Source organism: Homalodisca vitripennis, chromosome 2 (genome assembly GCF_021130785.1).
Source record: "Homalodisca vitripennis isolate AUS2020 chromosome 2, UT_GWSS_2.1, whole genome shotgun sequence".
Taxonomy (NCBI): domain Eukaryota; kingdom Metazoa; phylum Arthropoda; class Insecta; order Hemiptera; family Cicadellidae; genus Homalodisca; species Homalodisca vitripennis.
This window is the reverse complement of record NC_060208.1, coordinates 171,353,881-171,371,792: the sequence shown is the minus strand read 5'-3', so window position 1 is coordinate 171,371,792 and position 17,912 is coordinate 171,353,881. Positions and strand designations below refer to the sequence as shown.

Sequence of the window (17,912 nt, the reverse complement as noted above, 5' to 3'; positions counted from 1 at the left end):
GGTCTGCCCTGCTAAGGAGTATTTCCTAGTTATATATTTTATTTGAGGATTTTCCATGAGCAAATGGAAAACTGTGACTGAAATAATTGATACGTCATTCCAGAAACCTTAAAAAGTACCTATATATTATATAATAATATATGTATATATTAATGCATTTTTTGAATTCATATTATGGATTTAATGCTAGATTACGAATTCAAATCTGACACAGATCTGTTCGTTGTAAAACATATTTAAATTAAATAATTAATTGTCAATAAACATTTGCACTGGCGAAAATTGGAACAGTTTTATTCCAAATTTTTCACCATGAAAATATTTCCGACTGAAACTTATTTAAATAGCCTTGTATAAGACATGTAATTAAGAGAGTTTCATAGACCATTTTGTGTTGCGTCCCGGTAACTATTATTGGAATGAAAATAATATAGTCTTTGAGTGTACATATATGGACAGTCAAAGATATTGTATAATACAATAATATATATAGTATTTAAATATTTTCGAGATGAAACTGAGGGTATAAGAAATTGGGTGGTTGGTTATCCCTGCTGAGAAAACTATGACACCAGGCGAATGCAATCGCAAAGGCAGGAGCAGAAGACAAGATAGAAGTGAGAGTTCATGATTGTATTGCGCTAATACAGAGTTACAGGTTAGGAGTGAATTAGAACAGTTTCTGTTAAAACAGTGTCCGTTAATATAAGCGTTTAAAAACAAATACAGAATTTAAGCTGGTAATCGGTTTGCAATACTAATATAACTAAAATATTTATTAATTTATTCACACTTTGTTAAAATTTTGTAAATCTGATTTTAGACCCGGCCCAAATCACAGCCATTAAATTTAACATTTAAAAAACAAAGAAATTATTGAGGTGTAACAAGAAATTACATAGAAACTTGACGTTGTTTTATAAACTAATTAAGGTTCTAATATAGATATTTACTAATAATTACATTAACACTATTCTAAATTAGCCTAAGTTTGATTGAGTCAACAGATTGAAGTTAGGGTTAGTTATTTTAAATATATGATTTCCCATTAAACTTAAGACAATTCAATATTATATAAAATAACTAGAATATTTATTGTGAATTTTCATTGATATTTGCTGCTTTCATTAATTGATATTGGTAGTTGTATTAGTTTAGTGTTGTGCTGTCTACTTTTTCATGCCTTTGTAAATATTATGACATTATAGGGACCATTGACTACAGTGTTATAGGCACATATTGATATGTTTATAGATTGCTAAATTGACTCCTCATTACCATCTTCCGAGGTAACTGTATGCTGACTGAGGATGATAACATTGATACCTACTGCCTCACTGATGTGATAACCTAGTCTATATACTTCTAATTAGCGTTATTATTGATACTAAATTAATCATGAACAAAACTAGGTGAAGTCAAAGGATCAAATTCAATCTGCAGTATAATAAACAGTCACCATAACAATTGAATCATCTATATTTCTGATTATTTAAATCACTGAACAGCAAAAACCAAAATATCAAATTGAATTAACTTACATAGGTATTTCAAATTATAGTATATGTACATCAGCTATGTTTTTATATCTAGAAAAGTGATTATGTAATGATAAATTAAAAACTAAGTGTATTTATTCAATTGCACATTCTTAAGATTTATTAAATTTATGTAAAAATCAAAGCAGTGTAAAACTTACTTAAGTTAACTCTTATTATTTTGAAGGGTAGCATGTCTGATATCTTGATACACCAATAACACATGTATTTGTGGCCATTACATAAATTCCACACTAGTGATTTTATTTGTTTGATTTGCCACTTGGTATTTCTTGTAGAGATGAAATCTGTCGCTTTTGTATGTGAAAGTCCAAATTAAATTAATATTGAATATCCTGTTGTACATAAGGTTTACAAACTGAATCAATTGTGTCTGCATTACGCTTTTTAAGATACAATCAATAAGTTTTCCCAATTCTCAGGTGAAACCTTAAATATTTTGTTTTAGTGTGTTATTCGTAGTAATGGGGATCTACTACTGGGAAGGATTGTATGTGTTCTCTCACCAATGCTGTGTTTTCTTTAGGAACTCTTCTACTATAAATAATATTGAATAATTAGAAATAATGAAAATCCATCAGAGTGTTTAGAGTGGTCGGTGAAATGAAGTTGTCTATCTCCTGAGTCAACTCCAAACACTTTCTTCAGAGCTTAACATGTTCATGACGACATGTACCCAATCGTGTACACGCGATCTTTTACAACTACTTTGGTGTAACCGATCTGGTACACAATGGACTTTCATGAAGCGCGTCATGCGTCCTACGGAGTATGCATTTACTATGCATTTCCTTATTGTGTTTTTATTATTTGCCTGTCTTGGTGGTTTGTTAAATGTGATCCTGTGCTTAAATAAATACCTTAAATTATTGTGTACTCCTTCGGGCACTCTATTGCTTAATTTTTAAAGTAAATTGAGTTTTTAGTCACCCCTTTGGTTACGAAAAAATACATTGAAATTACATATTGAAATACATTTTTGTTGTGGGAAATTGCGAAGCCTACATACATTTCTCGTTATATTTAGATGTTTGACGTAAAAAAATATTACAGTTCTTGCCATTATTATTGAAAAATTCAACGGCAAATAAAAAGTCTGAAAATAAGCCGTTGTCGTGAACGTGTTAACTCATACATAACGTGACGATATGTCCCACTTTGGGCAGGACAGTCCCGTTTTACAGTAAATTGTCCCACTGTCCCCACCAATGATCGTGGGACACATAAATGTCGTGCTTTGAGGGTCAAACATTAACATTCAGTAATAGTATGGATATGATCAGTTTTAAAGAGTGTTGTAGTCCCATGTTGGCTGTGTCATTTTGCTCCGAATCGGTGTTTAAAAAATGTTCAAACTTTCAATTCCCACGTCGATGTGTCCAATGCTGTGGAAATTGTATGTAGTGTTGTTTGAAGTATACTGAGTGTTAGTGAAAGTATACGTTATATATAACTAGGCCTAGGCCTATATTCATCTCAGGTTTTAAATAGGTTAAATGGTAGTGCAAATTAAATATCACTGTATTGAAGGCTCACACTTCTTCGCAGATGGGATAGTCAATCATATTAAAACAAAGCAAATCACTTTGATACGTTAATTTATTTTGATGTGATACAAACAACTAATTGTACTCACTTTGCTTTGTTGTTAATTTATTCACTAAAAACAATATCCCATCGCCCGGTTATAACTTTTAATACACTATTGCACAATTCCGTATTGCATCACTGCCAGGTGGATCTACACGTCTGATGTCCTCTCTGCTTCAGCTCTCCAAACAGTTAAGGAAGATTCTCGGGCCAAAACCTTGCGTACTGTCTCAAACAATGCTCAACCCCTCTCCCGTTCAAATTAGCGTCTTCACGATTGAATATAATTTAATTCTTTTCTCATAATTATTGAATTTTATCACGTTCACTATAATTGATCAATTTAAGTCTTTCTATTTTCTTTAACTATTTTTCTATCGCTTTTTGTTTAAATTTTTGCAACATGTGCTTTCTGATGTCATCAAAACGCAAGTAATTTTATCCCACAATTGGCTTTTTTGCGTAATTTTATTTGGTACTTTTAGTAAAAACGAATTTTGGTTATGTTTAGCTCAGTTTAATTATTTGAATTTGTTCCCGTATAAAGTTTAACATATTTCTCCATTATTAATTAAATAAATCTCAATTCCAATAACATGTGATTTACTTGCGTCACGGTCATTTGGTTCACCGTCTGCTAATTCCCCGTGAATATTTAAATGTCGTAATTTGACCTCTGTCACAAGTATGTATTCCATATAACATATTTATTTTATTTTTTCCTTCAGTTCATGTAAAAATATAAATATTCTACAGGAGCATAGAAAAGAACGAAGAACTAATTACTTGTTTCTATTTCTCCAATTAAAAACAAGTAAATTCATCACGTGTGTTCGGCTGAGCTTAGAACTGCTCAGCACTGGTTCACATATTTTCTGAACGATAGATGTAGCGCTGTACTTCCACTGAATACTTCAGTGGTGCTACACACTGAAACAGGTGACTGTATTTTAAAGAATTTGTTCACGCTTTCTTAAGATTTTGTTAAAATTTGTGACTTACATTCAACAGTTACTTACAGGCTAAATATCCTTTTATCAAACAGAAAAATGATACAAAAATGTTGCATGGAGTTTAACGTAGCTCATGGAGGATCTAGTAACATTGATAAACATTTAAAATCTAAGAAACATATAGCTTCCGACCAAGCTGCTTGCTCCAGCAAAACTGTTTCTTCATTTTTCAAAAGCAACGTCCTGAACAAAAAAATGTTTATGTTTCTCCTGCCGAGGGTGTCTGGGCCTACCACACTGTCTGAGAAAACCACAGCTTTCGCACCAACAATTATTGTGCCTCAAAGGTAATTAATACGTGTTTAGAACTTAGAAATTCATTGCGCATGAACGAAAACACAAGCTATTGTAATACAAGTAGTAGTGCCATTCGCTGAATCTAAGCTTAAAAAAGGACTGGACGAATGTAACTATATTTCAGTATATTGACAGACATCTCCTCAAAGCATGGATCACAATAAATGTATTTTGAGAAGTTTGATGGTATTACAGTCTTGGAGAAACATTGGATATTATTGTTAATTATTTAATGGATGTATTACAAAAGCATCAGTTAGCAGAGAAAGTAATTTCATTCAGTAGGGATAATACTAATACCAATTTTGGTGTTTCAGTTAGAAACGGTAAAGCAAATGTGTATTTTAAACTGAATGGTTTTTTGGCAGAGATGTTGTAAACATAGGATGTGTGTCACACATCGTTCACAACGCAATACTAACTGCTTAAAATTGTTTGCCAGTTGGTGGAGGGGTTATTAGAGTTAAAATATATTCATGCTTCTACCTCTACACAGTGAGGGTGGCAGCTTTCAGAGAGATATGCGATTCTATTGATGTTGAGTACCACAAAATGATCGGATATAGTAAGGCTCACTGGCTTGCAACAATGCCGGCAGTGGGAAGAAGTTTGAAACTTTTTGTGCCTCTTAAAGAGTACTTTCTAAACCAAAAAAGTTCTGAAATTCAGAGATAATTTTTTGAAAATCCACATTCGGAAATTGGCTTTATTTCATACACAGCCAAACAACTAATTTTCAACAGACTATTTTTAACGTAGAAGGTGATAAGATCCCACCAGTTGAGGTCACAGTTCTTTTGGATAAAGTCTCCAACAGAAGATCACAAATATATAGTTATTCCACTCATATTTCATAATCTAATGGCAAAAAGCTGCTCAGAACATGAAAAGGAATCTATTAAATACACCTTTGTTTCTTTTTACGAGACATCACTTCAGTACTTGGAGCTATGGAAAGTCCATTTTTAAAGTTTAAGGATTTTTTTAATTTGCGAGATTGAAAAAAAACCCTGAAGTAGGAGAATATCCAACCTTCTGTGAATTGCTTGATTGCGAAAAATAATTTTCCACCATCTTCTCATTGTATGAAATCGGCTATGTAACAAAATAAAGTTCCTAAGTGGAACGAGAAAAAAGTTGAAATTGATTATAGATGAGTAAAATGTTTACACAAAGAAAACTCAATAAATTGTGAGCTCACAAGCAAGATTGCAGAGTATGTGTTGACAATCCCAGGAAGCAACATGTCAGTTGAAAGAGTTTTTCAGCAATGAAGAAAGTAAGGACAACTGAAAAACACAGCTCTCAGTGGACATTTCAACGTGATTCAATCCTCTTGACATTTCCTGAGGCTGAAATGCTAACTAAAGTATCAGATGCTATGGTTAAGAAATACTCCTTTGAAAAACCATATACGGTCTCTATCAGAAGTAGGGAGAAATGGATTAAAAAGGAGGCCTACCCTACAAAAGGAGTCCAGTCCTGAAGTTTTTCACTGATCACTAGGTTTTTCTAGGAGTTTTTCACTCCTAGAATCTAGGGCAGGATACGGAAGACATGGACCTGGAGTTGACATGGCTGTGCCCCTAGGAAGACATGCCACGGTTTTTCAGGTGGGGGTCATGGCAATAGACTTATGTTCCAGAAGACTCATACAATTGAGGACAAAAGGATTATCATACCTAATACTTTCTGATAGTCAGGCTGCACTGAAGGCACTTGATACCTGTTCGTTTGATTCAAAGAATGCAGGAATGCTCTAGCAGAGCTGGCAATGAATAACAGAGTAACACTCGGCTGGGTACCGGGTCATGAAGGTATTCATGGGAATGAAAAAGCAGACATCCTCGCCAAAAAGGGAGCAGAATCCACATTGGTGGGGCCGGAGCCAGGTTGTGGGATAGCCTTCTCCAACATTAAAGATTGGGAAAAGAGGACAAGACACAATAATTGGACTAAGCCTCAGGATTAAGACTATCCAAATTGTTTATCTCTCCTTACGCTAAAGGGTGGACAGCTCTCCTAGACCAGAATAAGGAGGATATAAGACTGATATTAGGAATGTTGTCAGGACATGGCCCTCTGAGGAAGCACCTTATGAAGGTAGGCCTTAGTCAGAGTAACGAATGTAGACTCTGTGGAGAGGAGGAGGAGTCAGCGGAGCACATTTGGTTAAATTGTCCTGCCATCGTAGAGACTCGGAAAAGATACCTGGGAGCATATCTCCTCAGCCCCAAGGACATTAGAGAACAGGAGCCCTTAAATCTGATTGGTTTTTGCAAAAGCCTCGGTCTTTGAGGGCACAAAAAAATTAAAGTAAGGGAGGCGCAAAGGTCCTTTTAGGACTAAGCGCGGGGACAAACTGTCCTTTTACCTCAGTAAGGAAAAAAAAATCTTGACAAAATTCAATTTCGATTAAAGCTGCTAAGACTTTCATGCAAAGTTGCGATTATTGCCAAATATAATTAACCAAATAGGTTCCAATGACAGATATTAAACACTGAGATTTAAATAGACTTCAGTATCTATGTTCAGTTTTAGCTAGCACAATTTACATCATAAAATAAAACCTTAGCAAACTGTTTATTTGATGTGTACTTACTTTATTCTCGCAAACCTCACTATTATACAAACATTTCCCCCTCACCACCACTCACAATGCTGCTTATTTAGAGAAGTGTCCCGCTTTGGACTGAAAAATATCTGGTCACATTACTCATGCATAATAATTTTTTTACTGATTAAGTATGTAAATAAAAATAATCATCTGATTTTGGCAAACCGAGCTTTTAGTTGTACAAACCATATAAATACTTCTTTATGTATTTTATGTACCTCCCCCAACTAACAAAGAGGACAGATTCCAATCCTCTATAAACGTTGTGTTATACCTTTTGTAACATATATGATGGTAAATGTCTGAAATCCTGGTATCCTTTCAAACCTTCCATAATCAATAACAAACATTAACCAAAGAATACAACTGCATTTTTTTTATCTCATTTAAGCCTTTAGCGTCTTAGTTGTGCCGGCCTCGAAGTGCACTGGTTTTTATTTATAAGTACAAGATTGGACCTCCCCGGGATTTGAACCAGTGATCTCTCGGTTAGTGAGCCGAGACTATAACCATTAGTCTACAGAGGAGGACAACTACAACATAAACTTATGGGAATACATTTGCAAGATTGCTTAACTGTTTTTAATTGCAATCAATTGATCAACAATTAACAGCTGTGCAGTTAGAATGTGCGGTTTTTATGGAGGAAATATTAATTGCACTTAGAAATTTGTCACAATACTAACCACAATATTACCTTAAATAGGTGAATAATATCCAGTGCATTTGGTATATTTGATTAAAAAAAAATATTATATAGAAAGTCTGATTTGAATAAAAAAGGTAGTTGAGACTTAACAAAGGGAGTAGAATCATACCAATTCGTTAGATATCTATGATTGGGTATTATACAGGGTGATTCACGAAGATATTTAGAAATTGTGAAAGCTCATTCTACATGTAAAAATAACCAAAAAACTATTTATAAAGATAGGTCTGGAAAAGCTTTGTTAGCAAGTTATGGCTAGCGAAAGATTTTGCCGGGATTTCAGCTCACCATGTAAAACAAAGTCTTCCTGAAATTCTTGTAAGATAGATTAAAGGGTGAGTTAAATTGTTTTTTTATGGTTTTTGACCTGATAAATAAAATAAAACAGGTCCCAAAACTATAAGTTAAATAGTATTTGAGAAAACCAGTGTAAAATGAAAAAAGGAAGGTAAAAAAAACATTTTTTAATCTTTGGGCAACAGTAACTTTCTTATTTGACAAAAAAAAACATATCAAAAATACATAATAAAAATTGTAGAAAATTTTATTTTGAACACAACGGTGTAAATAAAGCACGGAAGCGAACAGTACAGAGTAAAATTAACCGGAAAACATATATCTAAACATATTCAGCAAACATACAGTAAATGTTCAAAAGTGTCTTTGTTGACTTCAATGCATTTTTCTGCTCATTTAAGTGGGGCGGGGGATATTTTTTTTGTTCTCTTAGGACAAGAAGCTTATAAACCACTTAGTCCTGTAAGAACCTTTGCGCTGCTTCCGGAGTAACAGGATATTGAGGATAGGGGCCGCCTCCTATCGAGATCCATGAGGAAGAAATAGGGCACTACATCTCAAAGTCATGTCTCCCCGGAAGAAGGGGAGGCCAGCTCTGAACCAGCCTCTCCGGTCAAAGTAAACAGGGGGTGGCACACCCTTGTTGAGGCTAGCAAAAACCTCTGAGGTTAGGGAACAAACCCCACCAACTCCAACAGTCATCTCCCACAGTAGACTAGACCTATCGAATTGCCCATGAACCCCAGAATCTCGACATTTGCGGTTAATGATGTGCCGTTCATGGACATCCATAAGGTTGCCCAGATTGAAGTGACACATCGGTTTTTGCTCTGCCCAGTGGTGGGTTCAACTGGAAGGTATAAACCAGCCAGAAGTAATCCCTGCTGGGTATTGGTTCCGGTTGCTTTCCATATAATTCAACAGAGCTCTCCTTTAACTGCGTCAAAGCTTCATCAATACATCTGAGTAGTGCCTCACAGGAATTAATTTTGACTTCGTAAACTTTCTGCTTCATCCATCCCTACATACAAAAATCCAACGGCGAATGATCTGGTGACCTGGATAGCCAGTATATAGAACTAGTAGGTGGAAAAGATTTTTGAAAAATGTGGTGATGCACCATCACGTTGGAAGTACAGCTGGTGTCGCATTGCAAGAGGAATATTTTCAAACAATGTTGCTAATTCTTCTTGAAGAAACTGTATGTGTGACCTGTTAAACGCTCTTGAAAAATAAACAGTCCATTCAGCTGATTATGAATAATAATCATCCCATCCGTTAATGCTAAAACACTGTTGAAAGTTACGTTTGATTGCTGCATGAGGGTTCAATTCTGCCCATGAATGTTGGTTTCATAAGTTGTTGAAAGCATCATCACGAGTGAACTATGACTCATCAGTAAATCAAATATACTTGAAAAGTCGACAATGTTTAACCAATTGCAGTACTTCAAGCGATAGGCATTGTCTCCTGGATGTAAATGCTATATTTTTTGTTTGTGGTAAGGATAGAGCTTGTTGTTGTTGAGTGTTCTCCATGCTTTACTTTACTTAACCCTGATATTTAGAAATATGTCTTGTATTAATACCTGTTCAACCTCCATGATAACAAAATGTTGGCAAGAGCAGTCATACTGGAACTTTGCACTAGGAAGTGATCCTGTTTCCCGTAATGTAAGAAAACACTAATTGTTCTAGCATTTTAAATTCTGCAGTAAGGGTAACATTGTCTGTATTCTTTAACAGCAGCTGTAGCACTGTTTTCACATAGACCATAAATAAACACCATATCAGGCGTATTCTTCACTTGTAAATAAATGTGGTATTTCTATTACAATAATTCAATAATTACTACAGACAAAACAATACTTACACGGTCTGAAATTCAATTACTACGAACAAAAAAAAACTTTGTTAAAGTATACTTTTTAGAAAATAACCCTAGGAATTTTTACTTACATAATAGATGGTCCACACATAACATAGGTATGGAGTTGATTCAATGAGAATATTGAGTTAGCTCCATTTCACCTTCCACTTAGTGCAGTATCTGTAATCATACACTGGTGACTCCTGGAATCTAGAGTCCACATTTCTCTGAAGAGATCCATAAAGTCAGCATTGAGGATTCAAAATGAACTTTATGTATCATTTTAACATAGGAAGTATCTAGACCACAAAAGAGGTCTTTCTGGTTTACTGAGCCACGCAAGCTTTCTAAAAGAAGCAATAAACTTAATCTATAAATCAAAAGCCCTTTCAGAATACTGCGAAAAGAATTTCTTAAGATTTACAGAAAAGTTTTAATCCATTATTAATTTCAAAACAGTCATTTACTTCATAAAATGAATGGATGATCAAAGATGAAAAAGCTGATTTGTGTTTTGAATATAGTATAAAACAGTGATCTTAAAGTATTTGGTCCAAGAGATAATCTTGCTAATGAATATTGTTTGGAAGTCAGCTTTTTGGTTACAATATTGTTTGTGCTCTTGAGTTATATTGGTGGATCTTTTGATACACTAAGTTGTTTGATGTAGCCATATAAAGCAATAGCTTACACACGACTAAACAAGGGACTGTCATAATATGAAGTTTGTTAAACTTTGGTTTACATCGTTAAATTACTGGGAATCACTATAGAATCAGATCTATCCTGGACCAACCACACTAATAACCTAAGTAAGAAGATAGAGTCAGGCATTTTTGTGTTGAGAAGACTGATGTGGGTTGGAGGGCTGGATATGGCAAAAACAGCCTACTATGCATTTGTGGAATCTCACATCAGATATGGATTGTCAATATGGGGCGGTACAACCAAGCAAAACTTGGACAGAATTTTAATTCTGCAAAAGAAAGCCATCAGAATACTTGCACATCTCACACCAACAGAGAGTTGTAGAGAATCTTTCGAAACTTTGGGAATCCTAACAGTGGTCTGTCTATACATACACACTGTGATTATCTACACATACCAACAGGATTACAACCGAGGAGAAAATGTTCACAGTTATAATACAAGACGAGCTAAAGACTACATCCTTCCAATTCACCACTCCACACAATACAGCAAGAAGCCATCATAGATGGGACGCAAACTATATAATGCACTACCTGAATCCATGAAGAACCTCAGCTCTACGAAACTCAAGAAGCAACTGCTTGACTGGCTGATGGAACGACCACTTAACACACTGGAAGAATTCTTCACTACAACGAAAAACTCATAAGCAATGTAAAGCAAGACCAAGAAAAATACCTACTATGCAATTTTGACACCATTACATTTCTTAACGAAATCGTAAATAAAGAATTTTTGACTTTGACATAAATCTGTAGAATCAGTACCTGAGATATAATAACGTACTGCTTTTGTTGTATTAATAAAATTGTATTTAATGTTCTTTTTAAATGTATTTCCTCATATTTCATTCAATACCATAGACCAATTAGAAATAAGAGATTTGTCATTGCAGAATTCAGACAGTTTTCAAATAATAAATATTATTTTAGATAGCTTCAAACAAAGAGTAATTATATGTTCATTCCAATTTGAATTTTTGTTGATGACCAGTCCTCGAAATTTTGTGATAAATTGGTATCACTAAATTGTCAATTGGTATTTGAATTTCAAAAGAAAATTTTTTATTGTGATTAAAATTGACAGCTATTGATTTGCATTTACAGTTAAAAATATTTCATTGAAGTATTGCACTGTATCATTAATTTGTCTTTTTCGTATGATTTCTAAATTTTCAAAACTTTTGTGTTTGTAAAGTAAAGAAATTTGCATATAAAATGTCTGGTTAGGATTACTTACATTTCCAACGTCATTAATATATACATTTTAAGAATAAGTAAATCTTGAGGTGTCCCTTTTATTCCATAGTTTATTAATTTATGAAGTAAAATATCTGTATATACACAGGCAAATGATTTTTGTAAATCCAGAAAGACATCAAAAATATATACATCATCTATTATTCTTTAATTATTTCATTAAAAAATTAATTATGGTAGACAAAGGGGATTTTCCCTTGTGAATCCATGTTGATTTACCAAACCTGTGCTCTTAGTTATTAAAAAACTCAATTAAACTGTTAAAATAAGATTTCTCAAAAACTTAAGCAATAACAGAAAGAAGTGTAGTTGGTCTATAGTTAATAATTTGTGACCAGTTTCCCTTATTACAAAAAAATATGCTCAATTATATAAATTATAAGATTATCTAGAAAAATCCTTGATTCAAAACCTTTTTGAATTATATGAGACAAGTTTTGCTATAGCATTTGAAATATCCTTTAATAAATTAGTACTCATATAATCCCAACCAACTGCAAAACTATTCTTCTAGTTCTTTATTACTTTAACAATCTATCTCTCACTGCTATCAATTCTGTGACCCTTGAAAGAATAACTCAGATTACTAAAATAGCCAATTTTTCAGAGATGCTTTTAAAATATTCATTAAAAAACAATAGCAACATATTTATGTTGTGATTAGCAATAACATTGGGATCAGTTATCAAATTAGCACAGTTTCTTAGTGAAGTGTTGTCTTTATTTTTAGAATTTCTCTCTCTCTCTCTCTCTCTGAATGTCTCTTTATAATTTTCCATGTTCTTTGTTCCAAGTTCTTTGAATTCAAAATTTTATTTGTCATAAATATTCTAGTTTTATTTTCCATAACAGATTTTCTAATTTTGTATAACATTTTCAAGAGATTTTTAACTGTATAATTATTACGATTTTGAACCCAGAGTGATTCAAGTAAAATTAAAATATTTTTGTTTTAGTAATGTCTTTAGTTATTCAAGGTTTTATCATTAATCTGTTTCTTACTATTTTAATTTTTATTGGGCAAAACATATCAGTGTTATAATTTACCATTTAAACAAAACTAGAATACTGTTTGTTAACATTACAACTGGATGTCACTGTCTCCAAGCTATCCTTTTAAGAAAATAATTTAGTATACGTAAGTATATATTTTCTTTATTGAAAGATTGTGCTTTTGTAAGTTTATTTATGTGCTTTAAGGAAGATTCTATGAAAAAAGATTCTGTGAAATATGAAGATAACTTTAATCTAGATGAATAGGTATTCTCATTATCTCATCAGGTGCACATTTGAGTGAACTATGATGTTTTAGACATCATTCCAAAGAAAGGCAGAGCAACCGAGTTTTCTACACATAACATAGCTATGGTGGGAAGGCATGATTCAATGTAAATATTGAGCTTAGGTAAGCGAACGGTGAAATGGAGCTAAACTCAATATTCAAGTAGATGTCTAGTTTTCCCTCTTCTCCTCCCCTCCCCCCAACCATCACCATTCCATACACAATCACCTCACCTCTCAGCCAACTAGAATAAACACCAGCGATTTGAAAGGCACAGCTAGGTAGCCCATTTGACTTTGGCAGAACGCCGATGTCATGGCATTAGAATACTCAACAGTAGCAGTGGATTGCTTGAAATCTCTACTCGACTGGTCAAACACTGTGATAATTCACTCTCCCAGTAACTGTGAATTGGATTGGCAACTTTTCTTTTGCCCAATTCCAACCAGAGTAAAGTGCTAAAATCTATATTATACACAAAAATAGTTCACTCAATGAATAATGAAACTACAGGCCTATTACTCTTCTGGAATCAACTATCCAAAGATAATTGAAATGTAGCACTTTAAAGCTTGTAGAATATATAACCTTCAACATTTCACCAGAAAACCAGCATGGCTTCATCAGAGAGAAATATATAACATCAGCCATTGCAGACCTCATTGACTATGTATAATTGACCAGCTTGTCAAAGGTGCCTTTGTTAGAGTAGTTTTCCTTGATTACAGTAAGGCTTTTGGCTGCCTGAGCCAAGACGATACTGCAGAACTAGACTTTTTAGGTATAGATAAACTACAAGACCTATAAGATATGTCTACACATGTGTGTTTTTCCATATGTTATGTTGCATGCGTCATGTTGGAAAAGTGGGGCCCGTAACGCAAGTGCTATTGTTTACATCTCACAGTCGCAAGCTCGAATTTTCGAGTTGAAACCTATGTTGAACAAGAATCTAAATCTCTCCGGGGTTTTATGTTTATCTTTTTAAATTTGGAATAAACATTATCTGTGTGCCCATTGGATTTACAGAAAGAGGAAATTTTAATTAGTTATTGAGTCTTGTGCTTTAAATTGTAGGCTCAAACAGGGTTGTTTTAATAACCCTTATCTGAAAATACTGTCTTGGGCAGTAGAAAATCCTTGAGCATCACTGAGGTCTGTGGTAATTTGCTATCTTGTCCATGGCAATTTGCAGGAATCCCTATTCTTACTCATTTTGCTGTCCATTTTAAATATTGACAGCAAACAATTCCAACTGTCAACTCCATATTTCCAGGAAAAAGTTCTAACATTTTAAATTTAACTCAAGCTTTTAGGGGTAAAGATTTCATGTATTAAAAAAAAGTCTAATCCCAATCCAGAATATATGCTCACTATTAACAAGATAAAATAAGACATTCATGTGATGGCTTTGATTAAAATTTTGAATTTCTTTCAAAAATGCCATAGTACAAATTTAATATACTTGTTATTCTTCTGCAGTGTATACATACTAAGAACAATATGCATACCAACATTAACACAATTCTGCTATTTTTTCTGTTTTTGTTAGATTTAAAGTATCTAATTATTTTAATAAAATTGGTAAAACAGAAATTTGGAGGAATATTTGAACTACTTACCAGTTGATGGTGATTAATGGTTGGTGGTTGATGGTTAAAAATGATTTTATAGTTTTGTTTACTTTAAATGGAATATCCATGTCTAATTGAAATTTTTTACCATTTGGGAAATAAGAGGTTGACTCGGTGATGGTTGTTCCTATAGAGCATAAGTTTTAAAGAGAAGCATTTCCATTTGTTATGTTATCACAAATAATGTTTTTATAATACCAATACATTATTTATAATACCAATGGTTTAATTTTATAACATTTTGATTCAATTTGTTTGACACTCAGAACTGTAATATTTTAGATTCAATCAATAAATTGTAAAAAATATTAAAATCACAAATAAAATAAAAATTATTTAAAAAACTAAAAATTATCCTAATTGATGAATGAATAACTTTGGATAATTAGCCTATTTTGTTAAAACTAGTATCTATATAAATTCTATTTTTTTTTTTTAATCAGCAACAACATTTTAAGTATGTTACACCAAATCTCACCAAAGAAGTCCAATATTACGAGGGTCTTCCAGAAAGTAAAGAACGTTTTGTTATAAGTCAATAAAAACAAAATATAAGAGCATGAAAATTTATTTATAAATACTTATAAACTTACTCTATTTTTCTACAAAATCGCCGGAACTGTCAAGGCACTTGTTGTAGCGTGGCACCAGTTTTTCTATACCGACGTTATACTGTTCTGTCGCCAAGGAATGAAGCCACGTTTTTACTCCTTCTTTGAGGTCTTCGTCACCCAAAAAGTTTTTTCCGCCTAAAAACACTTTCAACTTTGGAAACAAGTGATAGTCACTCGGAGCCAGATCTGGACTATACGGAGGGTGTCAGAAGATTTGCCATTTGAAAGAATTGAGTTCTGCTTTGGTTCGTGCACTGCAATGAGGCCGAGCATTGTCGTGGATCAGCACCACTTTCGACGACGACAGCATTCCGCGTCGTTTGTTCTGAATAGCGCGGCGAAGCCGATGCAAGGTCTCGATGTAGGCCTCTGAGTTGATTGTTTCGCCTCTCGGCATGAACTCCACATGGATTAGGCCTTTTCGGTCCCAAAAAACTGTTGCCATCAATTTCCTGGTGTTCAAATTTGGTTTTTCTTTCCTGTTTTTTGTTGGTGAATTCGAGTGATGCCATTCCATTGACTGGAGCTTTGTTTCCGGGGTTCGATAGGAAACCCAAGTTTCGTCACCCGTTACAATGCGGTCAAGAAACGCATCACCTTCTTCGTCATACTGAGTCAAAAACTCTGCTCCCATTGCAAAAACAAAAAGAGCTGCTCCCATCCGTTTTAGTCTTGTGGACATCAGTAAGAATCTTAGGCACCCAACGAGCACACATTTTCTGATAACCAAGACGTTCAGTCACTATTTCGTGCAAAAGCGACCTTGAAATTTGTGGAAAAAATTCCACTAGACCACTCAAAGTGAAACGACGGTTTTGTTGAATTTTTCCATCAACTTTCGCTGCCAACTCGTCAGTAACGAGTGACGGCCTTCCGCTTTGTTCCTCGTCGTGCACATTAGTTCGACCTTCCTTAAATTGAATGCACCATTTTCTCACTGATGACTCGTTCATCGTATTGTCACCGTAAACTGCCTTAATTTGCCTATAAATTTCAATAGGTCGAACATTCTGTGCATTCAGAAACCGTATCACACTACGCAGTTCACACTTGGCGGGATTTTCAATTAACGCCGCCATTTTAAACTTTCACAGGAGACGCAAACGTGACCTCACGGTACCGCTACTCAGCTCACACTGAGGCAGAAGGTGTGGCTAACGAACAAGCTATCTACCGCGGTGGTGGGGGAACTGCGCCGCCCGTGATGCGCAATCGTTCTTTACTTTCTGGAAGACCCTCGTATATATGAATTTATTATTTTATTTATACGAGTATGTTCATCTGTAGTGGGAAAAAAATCAGCCCAAAGGAATCGTATTTTTTAGCATAATCATTGTAAATAACACAAAATGTATTTCTCCCTAACTTTATTTCAAGCATCATAATTTTGTTTTTTCAGAAAATGCTGCGGCTCCGAGCTAAAGGGAACACAGATGAGGAATGGCCCCCTCCGCCTCCTCCCATAATAGACGACAGACCGCCGGTTTGTACATCCAAGCTACATCAGCTGTCTACAACTGGCACCGTTGTAGCTGTTATATCTGTCACCAGCCTCATCTACATCATAGCACTCTTATTGAACAACAGGCTACCCTTGCCTCTCAATATATCCGACGAAACATTTAATCCTGATAGGTAAACTGTCATCTACTCTTCAGTACTAAATATTTCTTGTTGTATTTTTGGGTAATAATTCACCTAAATAAATCACAAAATCAGTTAATTTTATGAAGATAAATCGTTTTGTACCATATTTCAAAATGCTGTACTAATAACTCAAGTATACCTGAACTGAATAGAGTTGTTCAACAACCCAAAGATGTGTTGTCTAGGTATGGGTTTTTTCAGTTGCTTTAATGAGGTCTGCAAAAGAAGTTGTGTTGCTGGCTTTCAGGTGGTCTCGGCCTGTGAAAGTGGTTTACAGTACACAAACCGAGACTAGGTATCGAAATAACCAGTAATTCACATTTCAGTCTGTCCCAAAAATCCAATGTTCAGATCATTAAAATCCTGTAGACTGTATCTATAATACAGTGTGTCCAAAAAAGAATATGGAATTTTGAATAGCCGTTACTTAAAAACTATTCAAGATAACTAAACCATTTAAATGTCAAATTGAAGAGAAAAAAAAAACAAATTTTGTGTTCATACCTTTTGATGTGAGCTTCATTTGTTGCTTTTGAGATATTAAAGCAGTATTCGATTTCTCGCCAAGTGTTATGTAGCATCTCTTGTGTTACAGTCTGGTTTGGTGTGTTTTAGTCTGGTCTGGTGAGCGCTATCGAAATTCATCCACTCAGATTTGAAATTTGCTCTTAATGAAAGTGGGATTGTCATCAATCTCGTTAAGCATAAAACTGGCAGAGCCTGTATGCTTCAGACGGGTTTAATGTAATTTTTTAACTGAATTTTATAGGTATGAAGACTATGTTTTACAATTAACATTGTAGACTGTCGATTT

The 17,912-nt window shown here is 34.2% G+C and overlaps 1 protein-coding gene across 3 annotated transcripts in view; it reads left to right on the top strand.

The window, feature by feature from the left end:
- Positions 1-588: 588 nt before the first annotated feature.
- LOC124355026 (endoplasmic reticulum metallopeptidase 1-like) overlaps positions 589-17,912 on the top strand; it is a 57,765-nt gene continuing 40,441 nt past the window's right edge. For 2 of the 3 annotated variants that reach the window (XM_046805921.1, XM_046805919.1), the window contains exons 1-2: positions 613-740; positions 16,851-17,086. In XM_046805921.1, the coding sequence (XP_046661877.1) occupies positions 16,854-17,086 (233 nt within the window). In that variant the 5' untranslated portion in view covers positions 613-740; positions 16,851-16,853. Of the gene's footprint in view, positions 741-16,850; positions 17,087-17,912 lie in introns of all 3 variants that reach the window. The other variant, XM_046805920.1, reaches the window with a different exon arrangement.